The sequence below is a fragment of the Danio aesculapii genome, chromosome 3, assembly GCF_903798145.1.
Source record: "Danio aesculapii chromosome 3, fDanAes4.1, whole genome shotgun sequence".
Classification (NCBI taxonomy): domain Eukaryota; kingdom Metazoa; phylum Chordata; class Actinopteri; order Cypriniformes; family Danionidae; genus Danio; species Danio aesculapii.
In genome coordinates this window covers 12,341,166-12,358,049 of record NC_079437.1, presented here as the reverse complement: position 1 = coordinate 12,358,049, position 16,884 = coordinate 12,341,166, and the positions used below count along the sequence as shown (strand labels likewise).

Here is a 16,884-nt window from a genome sequence, read left to right as displayed (position 1 = left end):
GTGCATCTAAACTGCAAGTTATTAGAGTTTTATATATAATTTAATGAGATTAGAATTTTAGAAATATGAAAAAATACTTTCTTTTTAAATGTTAATTTATTATCATCCATCATAAAAACAGACAAAAAATGAGAATCTGTTAAAACCTGTTTTAAATTAAAAACTGTAGCCTATAGGCAAATAACAAACTGGCCAGCTCATTTCATCAGTCAGAATTTGTCCATTTAAATAATAAAAGCCTTCCTTTATTGGTTATTTCATTGGTTATTCTTCTTAAAGCCTTCTTCTATTGGCTATTTTCACAATTTATGATGGCATCCTGTCAAAAAAGAAATAGGACAAATGAGCTCCTATGGGGAGCTCAAAATTATGGACTTTACAGAAGGGGGGTGGGGGGTTTCATATAAGGCCTGTCGTTAATAATTGATGTTCAGTTATTGTTAATACATGATGTAGCTACTAGCTACACGTATACTGTATGTTAATTTTAGTAAATAGATTAGTAAATACATTAATTAACAATAACTAAAAAAAAAGTGCTGACTTTTTGGACGTTTTTGAATAAACTTTTTGGAGTTAATAAAGACTCTTAGTGCTTTTTTTTTAATAGTTAGATTTATTAATAAGGCATTACTGTAAACGTTTCCAGTAATCAAATATGAAATACTAAAATACAAGCATGAAAGTGATATTGGACGGCATATTTAAACCATATATACTGTACAGTTGAAGGAAAACTTAATTATTAACGTTAAATAAACTTTTTGGACTTAAGTATAGTGTTTTTTAACAATTAAAATAAGTTAATAGCCTATATTAAACTATTTCAGAAATGAAATATTAAGTTAAAACACTCAAAATTCAAGCACGTTAGACTATAACAACAACAACAACAACTATATATATATATTTACCAGCATTATAGATTTCCACACCTCATCGATTGAGATTTGAGAAAACTGGATCGTTTAACTGCAGATCAGATCACGTGTTGCTGTACGCGATCACTGATTGGCTGCGCGATTTCCTCTTTCGTACTTGAGTGCATGATACTGCCTGATTTCTGCGCGACAAACTGTAAATATATTCGTGTTCTCTTCAACTACAGGTTTGTGAATCAAATAGAAGTGTTTATTTTTTTCTAGATTGTTATAAAGGTACTTTGCCTGATATTGACAGCGCTGTTGGTCAGTTTTGCAGATTACTTTCGGTTTAGCCAAAGTCGAAGTATACTGTAATTTATACATGAGGAGTTCATTTGCTAAATCAAATAACTCAGTTTTTATTGAATGAAATAAACAGTATGTGTTTGTTGAGACTATTAATTGAATAAACGGCTTTTATGCAGTTTTAGCTACAAGTACTTGAGTAAAAGTAAATATCTTAACGTTACATCTTTTACTGGAGTAAAGTACTGATTGATTAACATTTATTTAGCGTGATAAAAATCTTTTATTTTATTACCAAAAGTAAAATTTTATTATGATAACTAGACATTTTAAGCTTCCAAATGATATACACTCAACGGCCTCTTTATTAGTTACACCTGTCCAACTGACAAAATCGAGCATCAGAAAGGGAAAGAAAGGTGATTTAAGTGACTTTGAACGTGGCATGGTTTTTGGTGCCAGACGGGCTGGTCTGAGTATTTCAAAACTGCTGATCTACTGTGATTTACATGAACAACCATCTCTAGGGTTTATGGAGAATGGTCAGAAAAAGAAAATATCCAGTGAGCGGCAGTTCTGTGGGTGCAAATGCCTTGTTGATGCCAGAGGTCAGAGGAGAATGGCCAGACTGGTTCGAGCTGATAGAAAGGCAACAGAGGTATGCAGAAGAGCATCTCTGAACGCACAACACTTCCAACCTTGAGGCGGATGGGCTACAGCAGCAGAAGACCACACTGGGTGCCACTTCTGTCAGCTGAGGCTACAATTCTCAATAGCAGATTGGAAACAATAGAAGATTGGAGAAACGTTGCTTGGTCTGATGAGTCTCGATTTCTGCTGCAACATTCAGATGGTAGGGTCAGAATTTGGAGTCAACGACATGAAAGCATGAATCCATCCTGCCTTGTAACAACAATTCAGGCTGGTGGTGGTGGTGAAATGGTGTGGGGGATATTTTCTTGGCACACTTTGGGCCCATTAGTACCAATTGAGCATCGTGTCAACGCCACAGCCTACCTGAGATATGTTGCTGACCATGTCCATCCCTTTATGACCACCGTGTACCTATCTTCTTATGGCTACTTCCAGCAGGATAACGTGCCATGTCAAAGAACAATGGTTTAAACTGAAACTGCACTAATAATAATTACTGATGAAAACTACTGGTCATAATAAATGAAAGAATTGAGGTAAAGTTGGTTTCATATTCTCTCATTCATTCAGGGACAGCTTGTGACACGCTCACTATACTGCTTACCATGGTACTTTGAATATTCGGTCCGAAATCTCATGCAAGTATGACTTGAAAACAATATTAGCACTGTTTATTTGACTGAACAATGTTGTACTTTGATAGTCATTTGCTGCTAATATGTTTTCACTATTTAGGATTTGCAAAGAATAGTTTTCTGAAATGATATTATTAATGAGAAAGTCAGAAAGTGTGAATATAAAACCATTTTTACCTTTAAATTTTACAGGGGCTGATGAAAAATAATGGCACATAATCAGCGTAAGTGTTATAAAGAAACAATTAATGCACCATATTTTAAATAATGTTGGCATCATCATAAATTGACCAAATTTTTCCTGGTTTAATACTTGATTTGTGACTTTTTGTGAAGTACAGATGCTGAGTTTGTGGACACACACTTCGAAGCTCTCATTCAGAGATGTACATCTGTGATGTCTATCGCTGATAAACTGTATGAAAAAAGAGCGTTCAGCTGGGAAGTGTATTCAAAGATCACAAACGCAACTTCTAGAGCAAACCAAAAAAGGGAGCTCTCGAACATTGTGAAATCTGGAGGACGTGATATAAAATCTGCTTTTTACCAAGTACTGCAAGTACTCCAGCCAGATGTTATTCAAGAGCTTGGAGGTAAGTGATATCGGACGACATATTTAAACCACACACATATACATACACACATACACACACACATATATACATACATACATACATACATACATTATATATATATATATATATATTGTAGAGTTGAAGGCAAACGTAGTTGAAGCCCTTCTATGATATTTTTCAATCTTTATAAAATATTTCCTAAGTGCTATTAAACAGAGTAAGGACATTTTCACAGCATATGCTATAATATTTCCTGTTCTGGAGAAAGTAATATTTCTTTTAATTCAGCTGGACTGTAAGCAGTTTTACTTTAAAAACAAAAATTAAGGTTAAAATTAGGGCTGCACAATATATCGTTTTAGCATCGATATCGTAATGTGTGGATCTGCAATAGTCACACATCACAGGATCTGCGATGTCAAGTTGGGATCGTTGAGTGTTTTTACGGCCTGTGACCGTAGGCTTAAAAGTTAATTTAAACCATTTAAGCACAAGAAATGATAAAGTTTGCTGTTTTAACAAAATTAATTGCGTTTAATTATTTGTACAATCAAGACTATAGACATTTGATTATTGCATTTATGTAGCTCAATACTGTCAGACGCTACTGAAAATTATAAAACGCTGTTTATTTCAGATTTATCTTTGTTCTATTGTTTTTATCTGTGATTTTAATTGATTTTATTTAGCAAATATTTGGATAATTTAGCATATTTTAGGCAGATACACTCCCCTACAAGATCATTCCAATCAACACTGTAAAAATTCTGGGTTCCGCACAATTCATTCATATTGTCCCACTCCCAACACAAATCAATCAAGTAAATTTTTCAGATTTAACAGATTTAAGTGGATTGAACATAAAAAATGAAGTTGTCCCAACGAAATCTCAACAATTGTGTTGTTTCAGCTCATTTTAGTGCTTTATTTATTTATATCGATCTAATTAGTTTGAACAAACAAAAATTTTTTTGAGCGAATGTAAAACTATGAATTCTTTCCTAACAGTTACTTAAGTTGTATAGCTATATATATATATATATATATATATATATATATATATATATATATATATATATATATATATATATATATATATATATATATATAGCAGAAAAACAAAATAACGTATTGTCAGTCAGTTTTTCTTATTTCGTGCAGCCCTAGTCAATATTATAAGCCCAATAATATAGTCAATATTATAGCATTATTAATATTTTTTTGATTGGCCACAGTACATTGTGTGTTGTGCATTGACTTGCCTAATTAACCTAATTTACCTAGTTAACAACGTCATAAGACGTTAATATTAGGTTAGATTTAGTTTGTGGTGTCAGGTGACCACAATTCAATGTGTAGCCAGTGTCTAACCCACCGTTATTTTGACTTCCAATAACGACCTAAAATTACGTTGATATTTGGTTGATTTTAGGTTGTGTTGGAAAGTGACAAAAATCCAACGTCGAACCAACATCTTAAACCAACGTTATATTGATGTTTATTTATTTGTCAGGTATGGCAACCAAAGTCCAATCTCTGATAGACGTCATAGTGGTAACATCTACACAACGCCAAGCTGTAATTTAATTAGATGTTGATATTTGGTTGATTTTAGGTTGTGTTGGAAAGTGACCAAAATCCAACATCGAGCCAACATCTTAAACCAACATCATATTGACATTTATTTGTCAGGTATGGCAACCAAAATTCAACGTTGTACACCAACGTCGGTCTGACGTAGGGTTCTGATGTCAACTTGATTTTCATTTCCAAACAAAATGCAACGTCCCCACAACCTCGTGTTGATGTCCTGTGCCTGATGGGATGTACCACTGTCATCATGGCAAAATAAATTAGTAGAAATTATTAAATTATTAAAACTGTTACAACAGCAGTTAGTTATATAAAATCTTCTTTCTGTTAAACAGCACTTGGAAAATATTTTAAAAAGAATTTAAATTTCACAGGAGGGCTAATAATTTTGACTTCAGCTGAATATATAAACACATATATAAACACATAAAATCTAAACAAATACAATTTGAACTCAAATTAGGTGAAATAATTTTTTGTCCAGGATCATTCTCACAGACTGGGAATGAAAATCATTTATCTGAGTCCCACCATCAGAGGGAAGAACCAACAAGGGCACAAAATATGCCTGACAGACCTGAAGACGCGATTATCAGGTGGAGCCCGTCCTCAATAAAACACAGAGGTAAAATAGAGGAGCTCCGGAAAGATACCTCAAGGAAAAAAGTGGGAAGCATCTATTTCTCCAAAAGCAATAACTACATGATTGGCTCTGGAGGAAGTGGCATGGTATATCTGGGCTTGAAGGAAGATGGCACTGAAGTGGCCATTAAACGGATTTTCAAAGACCCACAGAACAGCAAAGACTTTGAAAATGAGCTGAAGCACCTACGAGATCTAAATCTTGAGAGCAAGAATATTGTCAGATATGTAGACCTAGCTGAGGATGACGATTTTTATTATCTGGCACTACAGCTGTGTGAACATGACCTTGTGGACCACATGAAGAGTCTTGATCTCCAAGAGCAAAATAACAAAGAGTTCGACTTGAGGAAAATAGTGCAGGATGTGCTGCTCGGCCTTCAAGTTCTTCACAGTGCCGGAGTGATACATCGGGATATAAAGCCAAAAAACGTTTTGATAGGTAATGCAATGTCTAGCTTTACAGGAAATACGATAAGATGTGTGGTTTGTGTGTTACTCAAAGCTTAACATGCACTCAACAGATTCAGGGAAAAATGCGAGGCTGGCTGACTTCGGGTTAAGTCGCAAACTGGAGGAGGGCAGAAGCGCAGTGCACACGGTTCGAGCCGGGACACAAGGCTGGGAGGCAACAGAGATCCTGAATCAGTCAGAAAAGGGCGATTACAAGAAGAGCTCAGACATCCAGGTTTGTGATATACTGTAGTCTGAAGTCCGAATTATGAGCCGCCCTGCATATTTTTTCGTCCAATTTCTGTTTAATGGAAAGAAGATTTTTTGAGAGAACCCATTAACAGTGTGTTCACATAGAACAAAACACTAGAGCACGCAGCCACAGTGTAAACATGAAGCCACGTGCTTACACAACACCAACACAAACAGAACGCAAGTGTCAAGCACACAATAAATGAAAACACTTACCGTGCACTCACACATGCGATCCCAGTGGCAACCAAAACTAAAACCAACTGGACTGGAGCGCTGAGAATGAAAACACCATGCAGCGAACCAAATAACAAACACAACAGGGTGAGAGCGCGCAATTTAAGGACCTTGTGCGCCCACAAAAGCAGGAACATGCACGGCCTAAGCGCAGCCAAGATGGCGTTCATACAATGACAGGAAATATTAGTGGTCAACCCGAAAAAACTTTATTCAAGCACAACATACTAGACAAGACAGGACTAGTGTCTAGACTCTGCCACCAAATCAAGAATTAACAAGACCGAAGTGGCAGAATCCTGACCAGAGGGACAGTCCAGGGCGGGTTCAGCGGGTCAGGGACCCCGGCAAGGGGCCAAGGTGGAGCTGGAGGAACAGTTCAGGGTGATGGAGGAACAAACTAGGGAGGAGCAGGAGGCAGGGAGGATCAATCAGAGGCGACAAGCCAGGAGGCCTGTGGTGAGCCATCTGGGCAGGAAGCCTGTGTGGAGCCATATAAACACAAGGATCTGGGCTGAGGCTGGCAGCTCAGGGGGCAGGAGCCATCATTGGCAGGCGCTCTGGGGCTGGAGCCGACAGTGGCGGGCACTTTGAGGCTGGAGCCGACACTGGCGGGTGCTCTTGAGGCTGAAGATGCCTCAACTGAAGATGCCTTCCTCTTTAATCTCTGCTTTTGGGAGCAGGTTAAGCCCTGGGGGTTGGTCATGGGCTGGGAGGTGGTGCTGGTGGTGGTGAAAAGGGTCCATTCCCCCTGCAGGATCTCCTTCTCCTTCCTGAGACAGGTGTATTCCACCTCCTCCCAATAAGTCCACTTCCCAAGTTCACCCAGCTTCTCCCAATCAAATAGCTCATCCAATCCAGCCAGAACGAAATGGATAAGGGTGGTCTTGCTGAACCTAAGCCCCCGGGCTGCCTCAAGGAGACCGGCGAATACACTGAAGGGGCGATGGGTTTGATGGTGTGGCAGTCCTCTGGCTAGAAGTTGGTCTTGGGTTCCTCTTGGCTGGGAGAGAGCGAGCGCAACAACAAACCCATGGTCTGCTAAGTCCTCTTATGGCCAGTTCATTCTGTCAGGTTTCAGGAAAAGTAAGGATGAGGACTCAATTGCAGGGACAAAAACATGGGTTTATCAATAACAAAAACTACCCCGAGGGAAAAAAAACTTAACTAAGACACAATAAACAAACTTGACTGGAGCGCTGAGAACGAAAACACCATGCTGTGAGCAAAACAACAAAAACACCAGGACAACAGCATGCATCCCCAGCACGCCCAGACCTTGTGCGCCCACACAAGCGGGAGCGTGCACAGCCCGAGTGTAGCCAAGATAGCTCATACAATGACAGAAAATATGAATGCTCGACCCAAAGAAAACTCGAGACAAGCACAACATACTAGACAAGACAGGACTTGTGTCCGGACTCTGCCACCAAAACAACAATTAACAAGACCGAAGTGGCAAAATCCTGACAGTGTATTTCTCTCTGTGCTTTTAATTTTCAGGTTGCTGGGATGCTGGTTTACTACATTCTCTCTGATGGCAAACATCCATTTGGGGGCATAAATGACCGTGAGGACAACATAAGGAAAGGGAAGTGCTGTCTTGACCATGTTCAGGATATAGTAGCCAAAGACCTGATTGAGTGGATGATCAACAAAGATCCAGCAAAAAGACTAACCATTGATGAGGTCCTCGTTCACCCTTATTTCTTGGATGAGCACAGGTAAAAAAAATATGGGGATGGGAGTCACTAGAATCCCCACAATATGATATTATCATGATACTTGTGTCATCATGATACAATATTATTAAGAAAGGGGGGCCTATTATGCAAAAATCACTTTTATAAGGGGTTTAAATACAGTTGTGTGGCAACATTCTGTGAATATAACCAGCTTTTAATGGAAAAAAAATATTTATTAGTCCCCAAAATGACACATACAGTGCATCCAGAAACTATTCGTAGCGCTTCAATTTTTTTTCCACATTTTTTTTACCTCCTTATTCCAAAATGGAATAAATTCATTTCCTTAAAATTCTACACACAATACTTCTTCTTGAAATTGTTGCAAATTATATACAAAAAACCTGAAAATCACATGTACATAAGTATTCACAGTATTTGCTCAATACTTTGTTGATGCACCTTTGGCAGCAATTACAGCCTCAAGTCTTTTTGAATATGATGCCACAAGCTTGGCACACCTGTCTTTGGGAATTTTTGCCCATTCCTCTTTGCAGTACCTCTCAAGCTCCATCTGGTTGGATGGGAAGCGAATTTTCAGATCTCTCCAGAGATGTTCAATAGAATTTAAGTCTGGGCTCTGGCTGGGCCGCTCAAGGACATTCACAGTGTTGTTGTGAAGCCACTCCATTGATATTTTGATGGTGTGCTTTGGGTCATTGTCCTGCTGGAAGATGAACCGTCGCCCCAGTCTGAGGTCAGGAGCACTCTGAAGCAGGTTTTCATCCAGGATATCTCTGTACATTGCTGCATTCATCTTTCCCTCTATCCTGACTAGTCTTCCAGTTCCTGCTGCTGAAAAACATCCCCACAGCATGATGCTGCCTCCACCATGCTTCACTGTAGGGATGGTGTTAGCCTGGTGATGAGTGCTGCCTGCTTTTCTCCAAATGTAACGCCTGGCATTCACTCCAAAGAGTTCAACTTTAGTCTCATCAGACCAGAGAATTTTGTTTCTTATGGTCTGAGAATCCTTCAGATGCCTTTTGGCAAATTCCAGGCGGGGAGTGGCTTCCGTCTGACCACTTTACCATACAGGCTTGATTGGTGGATTGCTGCACAGATGGTTGTCCTTCTGTATGGTTCTCCTCTCTCCACAGAAGAACACTGGAGCTCAGACAGCGACCATCGGGTTATTGATCACCTCCCTGACTAAGGCTCTTCTCCCCCGATCACTGAAGCTTAGAGTCCTGGTGGTTCCAAACATCTTCCACTTACGGATGATGGAGGCCACTGTGCACATTGGAACTTTTAGAGCAGCAGAATTTTTTTCTGTAACCTTCCCCAGCCTTGTGCCTCGACAATCCTGTCTCGGAGGTCTACACACAATTCCTTTGTCTTCATGCTTGGTTTGTGTTTTGGCATGCACTGTCAACCCTAGGAACTTATACAGACAGGTGTATGCCTTTTCAAATCGTGTCCAATCAGCTGAATTTACCACAGGTGAACTCCAATTAAGCTGCTAAAACATCTCAAGAATGAACAGTGGAAACAGAATGTACCTGAGCTCAACTAAGAGCTTCACGGCAAAGGCTGTGAATACTTCTGAACATGTGATTTTTCAGCTTTTTTATTTTTAATAAATTTACAACAATTTCAAAAACTCTTTTTTCACATTGTCATTATGGGGTATTGTGAGTAGAATGTTGAGGAAATCAGTTAATTTAATCCAATTTGGAATAAGGCTGTAACAAAAAATGTGGGAAAAGTGAAGCGCTGTGAATACTTTCCAGATGCACTGTATAGGAGTTATAAAACATTATTTGTTGGGTCTTTTGAGCTGAAACTTCACATACACACTCTGGGGACATTGGAGACTTATTTTAAATCTTGTAAAAAGTGGCATAATAGGTCACCTTTAAATATATTGCAGTTTTTTACCTTTCAATTTTAGATTATGTCCCCAAGGTAAAATGAAACTTAAGGTTTAACTAAACAGAAACTTTACTCAGTTTGTTTATTTCACTTCAGTTTTATTTCTGCATTGCAAAATAAAAATTTCAAGCAGACAAATTGACAAACTGTTTAATGAATAACTCTCATGAATGTTGTATACAAATAGTATAAAAATTCTGGCATAATTTGCTCAACCTTTAAAACCTAGAGTTTATTTTTTTCTTCTGTTGAACATATTTTGAGATATTTTTTACCATAATTTTTTTCCTACTATGGAAGGCAATGGATACCAGCATTCTTCAAAATATCTTCTTTTGTGTTTAACAGATGAAATAAATCCATAGAGGTTTAAAAACACATAAAGGAGAGTAAATGATGATCGAATTTAAATTTTGGGGTGAACTATCCCTTTAACTATATTACTTCAGAGCTAACAAGGCTCCATCATAGCCTTAGAGCATAGGTCTCAAACTCAATTCCCGGAGGGCCGCAGCTCTGCACAGTTATACTCCAACCCTAACCAAACACACGTGATCAAACTAATCAAGGTGTTTAAGACTACCCGTGAACACCTTGATTATTTGTATCAGCTGTGTTTGATCAGGGTTGAGCAAAACTGTGCAGAGCTGCGACCCTCCAGGAATTGAGTTTAAGACCTATGCCCTAGAGAAACACACATATGGTACATGTTGAGTTTGAGATGCACTTACAAAATATACACCCTTGTTCTGTAGCTTGAAATAACCTGCTTAATGCCTGCACTTTTCTGTTTCTTTCAGGAAATATACAATCCACAAAGAGCTGGGTGACAGGCCTGAAATCCAGAAGTATGAGACCTTAGCAAAACTTTATAGCTTCTACAAAGACAAAGGACACACAGAGGGAACAGAACCTACAGCAACACTGGCTCTCAGTGACGCTCTCAGTGAACTTAAAATCAAGGACGAGAAAACGTTAGTGTCTGTGTTTTTCTTAATGACTTTCTTTGTATCTTGATTTACAGAGGACATCAACTAAGTGTCATTCGGTGTAATTTATTGCCAGGCATTGAGTTAGAATCACTGAATATGATAATTCGCACAAAAATATAAATTCTGCTATCATTTACTCATCCACCACTTGTTCCAATCCTGTTTGAATTTCTTCTGTTGAACACAAATGAAGACATACTGAAGAGTGTTGGAAAAAAACAGCCATTGACTTTATAGTATTTTTTTGTTCCTATTGTTGTAAGTGAGAACTCGGTTACTCCTCTTGTGCACCACCAGAGGGAGCCATCACCTGAATTCTAATCGGACTTTTGGACTTAAATTCCCATAAGCCCTTCTGCCTGGCACTGATTGCGACACAGGTGTCTCTCGTTGTCGCAGTGTATTTAAACCACACTCACACAAACACATACTGCGAAGTCTTGATTTGCCCAGCAGTCATTACCGAGTGGTTTCATCCCATTCCTGCCCGATTCGTGTACTGAACTCTTAACCTGCCTTACCGACTGTGATTGTTATCCGCCTGCCCTGAACTCTAGCCTGTTTCATCAACTGTGAATGTTCTCTGCCTGCCCCGGATAGTGGTGGGCAAAGCGAGGCTTCATGAAACACTGAAACACTAGGAGCAAATGTGACGAAGCTTCGAAACGTTTCGAAACCCCACTCTACAGTGACACCTAGTGGTCATTTTAATGTATTGCACTAAAATAGCTTCAGCAAAGAACATTTGAGTAAATTAAGGTATTAAACCCCACTTGTAAGATTGGATCTGCAAGTGATTTAGTGGAGCGGTTAGGGTTCCTGATTACTGTGCGAGGATATTTGGTTCGATTATAGACTGATAAAGTTATTTTGAAGTGCTTTGTTCTTGTACCGTTTTGTTTCAACATTAGTCGGACATCCGAATAAACGCTTTGTGAATAAATATGTCTTGTTTTGGTCATAAAACAGGGTTGTGGCCAGAAGTTAACAAGAATTATTTATAATATTCAATAAATTTCCCATTGTATTTTATTAACATCTACCCAAAACCTAAACGCAACCATCACAGTACTGTAAAATAATCATTATTGTTTTACAGTGTTACAAAAATGATGCTAAATTGATGGCGTATCAGCAGCGATATCCTATCTAGACTACACCATAAAACAGAAACATTATTAAAATACATAAAATCATGAATTTGGAGTATTTGTACAAGTCGGGATTCGAAGCCAAAAGTCATTTGAAGGTCTGTAACAACATACACACGCACGGTCCTCTAGGCCAGTGTTTCCCAACCCTGTTCCTGGAGGCACACCAACAGTACATATTTTGGATGTCTCCCTTTTCTGACCCATTAACTTCAGGTGTTGGAGTCTCTTCTGATGTTATGATAAGTTGATTCAGGTGTGTTTGATTAGGGAGAGGTTGAAAATGTGTACTGTTGGTGTGCCTTCAGGAACAGGGTTGAGAAACACTGCTCTAGGCTACATGAGACAGAAGTTTTTCTGACCCTGTCAGTCAACCGCAGATTCACCAGGTCTTGAAGCTCTTCTAAACTGATCGATGCTATGAATCGCTTTAGTCACGTGATCAGGTGTTTCGAAACTCTTTAGTCACGTGACCTGGGTGTTTCGGATCATGCTTCGATGCAGCGTTTTGAAACACTTGCGCTTCGAGATCTCGATACTCAGTCAATTTCACGTCAGCCATCCTTAGCCCCGGACTCTGCCTGTTTTACTTTCTGATTCCTGGTTTGTTCCCCTGTTTGTTACATTTGTGTGATTGGGCTAATAAAGCTTGCAAATGGATGTAAGGGCTTCTGACTCATCACGACACCTACAATGGATGTCAATGGCTGCTTTTTCCAACATTCTTCAGACTATCTTGTTTTGTGTTCAACAGAAGAAAGAAAATTATAAAAGTTTAGAAATCGGTGCGAGTACATTTTGGGTCAACCGTCCCTTTAAAAGAGTTACACTGTATGTCCATTATCTGTATTTTTAAACATAATAAATATTACTCCACTGTCCTTCAGACTGCAAGGATTTGCTCAGTTGTTAGCAAGAAGTTTTTGAACTCTTATAAATGTAATAACATTTAGAATGATCACTTATTTTAAGATGTTTCAATAAATACTAGTTAGAAAGTAAGTTTCATTTTTAACTTTTGCTCTATCAAACATCATTTGGGAAATATTTGAAAAAGAGAATATAATATTCACAGGAGGGCTGATCTGTCTGACTTCATATGTATATGTTGTGCTGAACGACAGAAGATTATTTTACTCGTATATTTAGGGTGACCAGATTTCTCAGAGTGCAGGGGCGTTGCTAGACATAAAGCTCTACTGGGGCACCAAAAAATATATATATATATTATTATTTTATTTTTTAAAGAAATATTTATTATAAATAAAAGTATTCTTGTTATTATACAATTATTATTCTAAATAATCTTAAATGTAACTGGAAAACAATGTTTAGACAAAACTGGAATGATATGCTAAGATCATTTAAGAAATCTTTTGCATAAATATTAATTTCATGTCGGTGCCAATGGCGTAGTGGAAAAGTGCACCGACACATGCACTCCGGTGTTCGCGGCGACTCCCGACTCGACGATTCCTGCCTCGAGGTCCTATGCCGATCCTTCCCCTCTCTCTGCTCCCCACACTTTCCTGTCAATTCTCTCTACTGTCCTGTCCAAATAAAGGTGAAAACCCCTAAAAAATTTTTATTAAAAAAAAAAAAAAAATATATATATATATATATATATATATATATATATATATATATATATATATATATATATATATATATATATATATATATATATATATATATATTAATTTCATTGGAATGAAATTCTACAGACAATTCAATAAAATACAAAAAAAAATGATGTTTTATTTAATTATCTGTTTTCTTACACTTGACACATGGCAGAGAATTAGGTTTATTAAGTCTTTACCTCCCTGACTCCTCATCCCTCCTTTTGCTTCATATCTATTTGCTTCAAATCAGGAGGCATGCTTAGTAAGATCACCATCATATTGTTTAAACTTTAGTTTTGTCGACTAGCTAAACAAAACGCCGGTTTTACAATGCATGAGCGGTGCGTGACAAGCAAGTAGCCTGCTTTTTTGGCTTGCATGTTAACTACCGGGACTCGCACCGGCAGGAGAGCAGCACGTGCGAGAGGCGCACACGCGGAGAGGCGCAATTTCTCTGCACACACGCGGAGATGCATCAGTTTGCTTTTTTTATTAAACACATTGCTTTTACCAGCGTTGGTTCGGTTGCACATAGAGAATAACGTCCTTATTTCGGAATTACCACTCTTAATAAATACACTTGCATATGAAGTAAATCATATCTCAATGCATTTACTGTGGCACTGGAGATTTTTACTGGGGCACGTGCCGCAGTGAATTGGATCTAGCGACGCCCCTGTCAGAGTGTATATTTGACATTCTCACAAAGTTTATTTGAAATAAAGTCTCTTTGGTTAAAAATACAGTAAAAACAGTAATATTGTGAGATAAATATATATTTTCTCGAGCATCCAGAATATCAGTATGATTAGTAAAGGATCATGTGACACAGAAGTAATAATGCTGAAAATTCAGAGGAATAAAAATATAATCACAGCCATTTTTCATGCAGCATTTTTACAAAAGCATTAATTATTTCTGAGTTATTCCACACTTTGGACTAGTAGTGTACCGTATATACAAAAGTACCAATGTAATGAATTATTTTAGATGACATAGAATGTGATGAATGAACTCTGCATGCTGATTTTTGTCCTGCAGGAGACTGGACATCAGCACTATAGTGGGTAAAGATTTAGAAAACCTTTGGAGGCTCTTCAGCACCGCGGAGAAAATCACAGAGGGAAAGAGCTTTTCTAATTGGAAATCAGATGTGAGTAAAAAACTGAGCCAGCTTCTTTTTGCTTGTACACTGCTAATAGTTATATTAAAAAAATTACGACAACAAATGTAGGCGCCACAGTGGCTCAGTGGTTAGCACTGTCACATCACAGCAAGAAGGTTGCTGCTTTTGAGTCCTGGGTGGGCCAGTGGGCATTTCTGTGTGAAGTTAGCTTGTTCTCTCCATGTTGGCGTGGGTTTCCTCCCACAGTCCAAAGACATGCGCTATAGATGAATTGAATAAACTAAATTGGCCGTAGTGTATGTGTGTGAATGAGAGTGTTTGGGTGTTTTCCAGTGATGGGTTGCAGATGGAAGGGCATCCGCTGTGTAAAACAGATGCTGGATAAGTTGGGAGTTGATTCGGCTTTGGCGACAGCTGATCAGAGGGAATAAGCCGAAGGAAAATGAAATGAATGATTGACAATAAATGTTTTTATGCTACTTCTTTTAGCATAGTTAGCAAGTTGATCAGCTCAAGTATTTTTATAAGTTTAAGTACAATGTTGAACTTAATATTTTAGTCAGTTTGTTTTATGTAATTTGAGATTACTAAAATTATTCGACAAGATATTAAAATAAATAAAATAATAATCGCCTTCAGGGCTTAGTTTGGCCTTGCGCCATGATTATTGGTATGCCTCTGCAGAGTCTAGGAGAGTTACATGAGTAGCAAATGCTAAGGAAAACTCAAAGCGTAATAATTGAAGACTCTCATCCTCTAAAGCCGTATTTTAAATTATTGCCCTCTGGAAGAAGATTCAGAAGCATTACATGCTCTTCTGACAGATATAAATGCACTTTTGTTCCAGAAGCCATAAGGCTTTATAACCTTACATTATCGCAAGTTTTAATTTGGAATGTATGCATAGTATTATCTTTTCACAGTTATTATGAAGTGTGCTTGCTTTAGTATTCATTTAGAGTAATTGTTGTTTGTACGTGTTGGTTATGTCATGATGCTACTGCCCTAATTGAATTGCCCCTGGCCAGATTAATAGTGCTTAAATTATTTCACTCATATATTTGGGGTGACCCGAGTGTATTTTTGACATGTTCATAAAGGTATGATTACTGAAGGATCATGTGACACTGAAGACTGAAGTAATGACGATTACATTTTTAATCATTAAAGTCAGGAATAAAAATATCATCACTTAGAAAACAGCCATTGTTCACAGAAATACTGTTTTTGATCAAATACATGCAGCATTTTTATAAAATCATAGATATTTCTGAATTATTTCACACTTTGGAACAGTAGTGTACAGCATATATAAAAGTAAACTACCAATGTAATTTTAGATGACATAGAATGGGATTGATGAACTCTGCATGCTGATTTTGTTATGCATGCTAATGCCCTAATTTAATTGCACCTGGCCAGATTAATAAAGACTTATTATTTTAGTTAATTTACTTAACTTAATATTTTAGTCGGTATGTTTTTCTTTAGTTGTAATTACTAGAAAAGATTCAACAGTTTCAATTAGCTTCAACAAACAAATTTAAGACTTTCTTAAAGTGGATTATAATTATCTTCATTCAGGGATGTGTTATAACAGTAAAGTTTTAAATCTTTTCTTGTTTTATTTACAGCTTTTAATAATATGGAAAGATCTTAACACAAGGCCTCCAGAGGATGTGCTTGGCCTGCTGCGGGTTTTACGCAACAAACAGACACACGAGTAAGTGAAGCAAAAATGATCATCTGAAGTCTTAGTTTCATTTCAGTCTTTACTAAGAGATTTTGCTCAATAAAAGTCTACATGAAATCAAAATTCATTACGTTTATTTTAGTCGCACAGATCATTAGACTTTAAGTGAACTATTTATCAGTGCAAGTTTGTCCACTGGAAAAGAAAATGTTCTGGTAATCTTTAATCAAAATCTGACCATGGCGCTCCTTCTCTGATGATGTCCGTTTGGCAGCTTGGGTTGCTGTCGCCTCACAGCAAGAAGGCCGCTGGTTCGGGTCCTGGCTGGGCCAGTTGGCGTTTCTGTGTGCGAGTTTGCATGTTCTCCCGGTGTTGGCGTGGGTTTCCTCCGGTTTCCCCCACAGTCCAAACACATGCAGTATAAGTGAATTTAATAAAGTAAATTGGCCGTAGTGTATGAGTGTGTG

General features: G+C 37.9%; 1 protein-coding gene across 1 annotated transcript; it reads left to right on the top strand.

The window, feature by feature from the left end:
- Positions 1-1,023: 1,023 nt before the first annotated feature.
- LOC130217377 (serine/threonine-protein kinase/endoribonuclease IRE1-like) lies at positions 1,024-15,432 on the top strand. Its single transcript, XM_056449477.1, has 9 exons — positions 1,024-1,108; positions 2,651-2,682; positions 2,800-3,051; positions 5,111-5,710; positions 5,793-5,956; positions 7,714-7,934; positions 10,631-10,804; positions 14,640-14,751; positions 15,409-15,432. Exons 2-9 carry the CDS (start codon positions 2,667-2,669, stop codon positions 15,430-15,432), a joined length of 1,563 nt encoding a protein of 520 aa, XP_056305452.1. The 5' UTR covers positions 1,024-1,108; positions 2,651-2,666.
- The last annotated feature ends 1,452 nt before the right edge of the window (positions 15,433-16,884 follow it).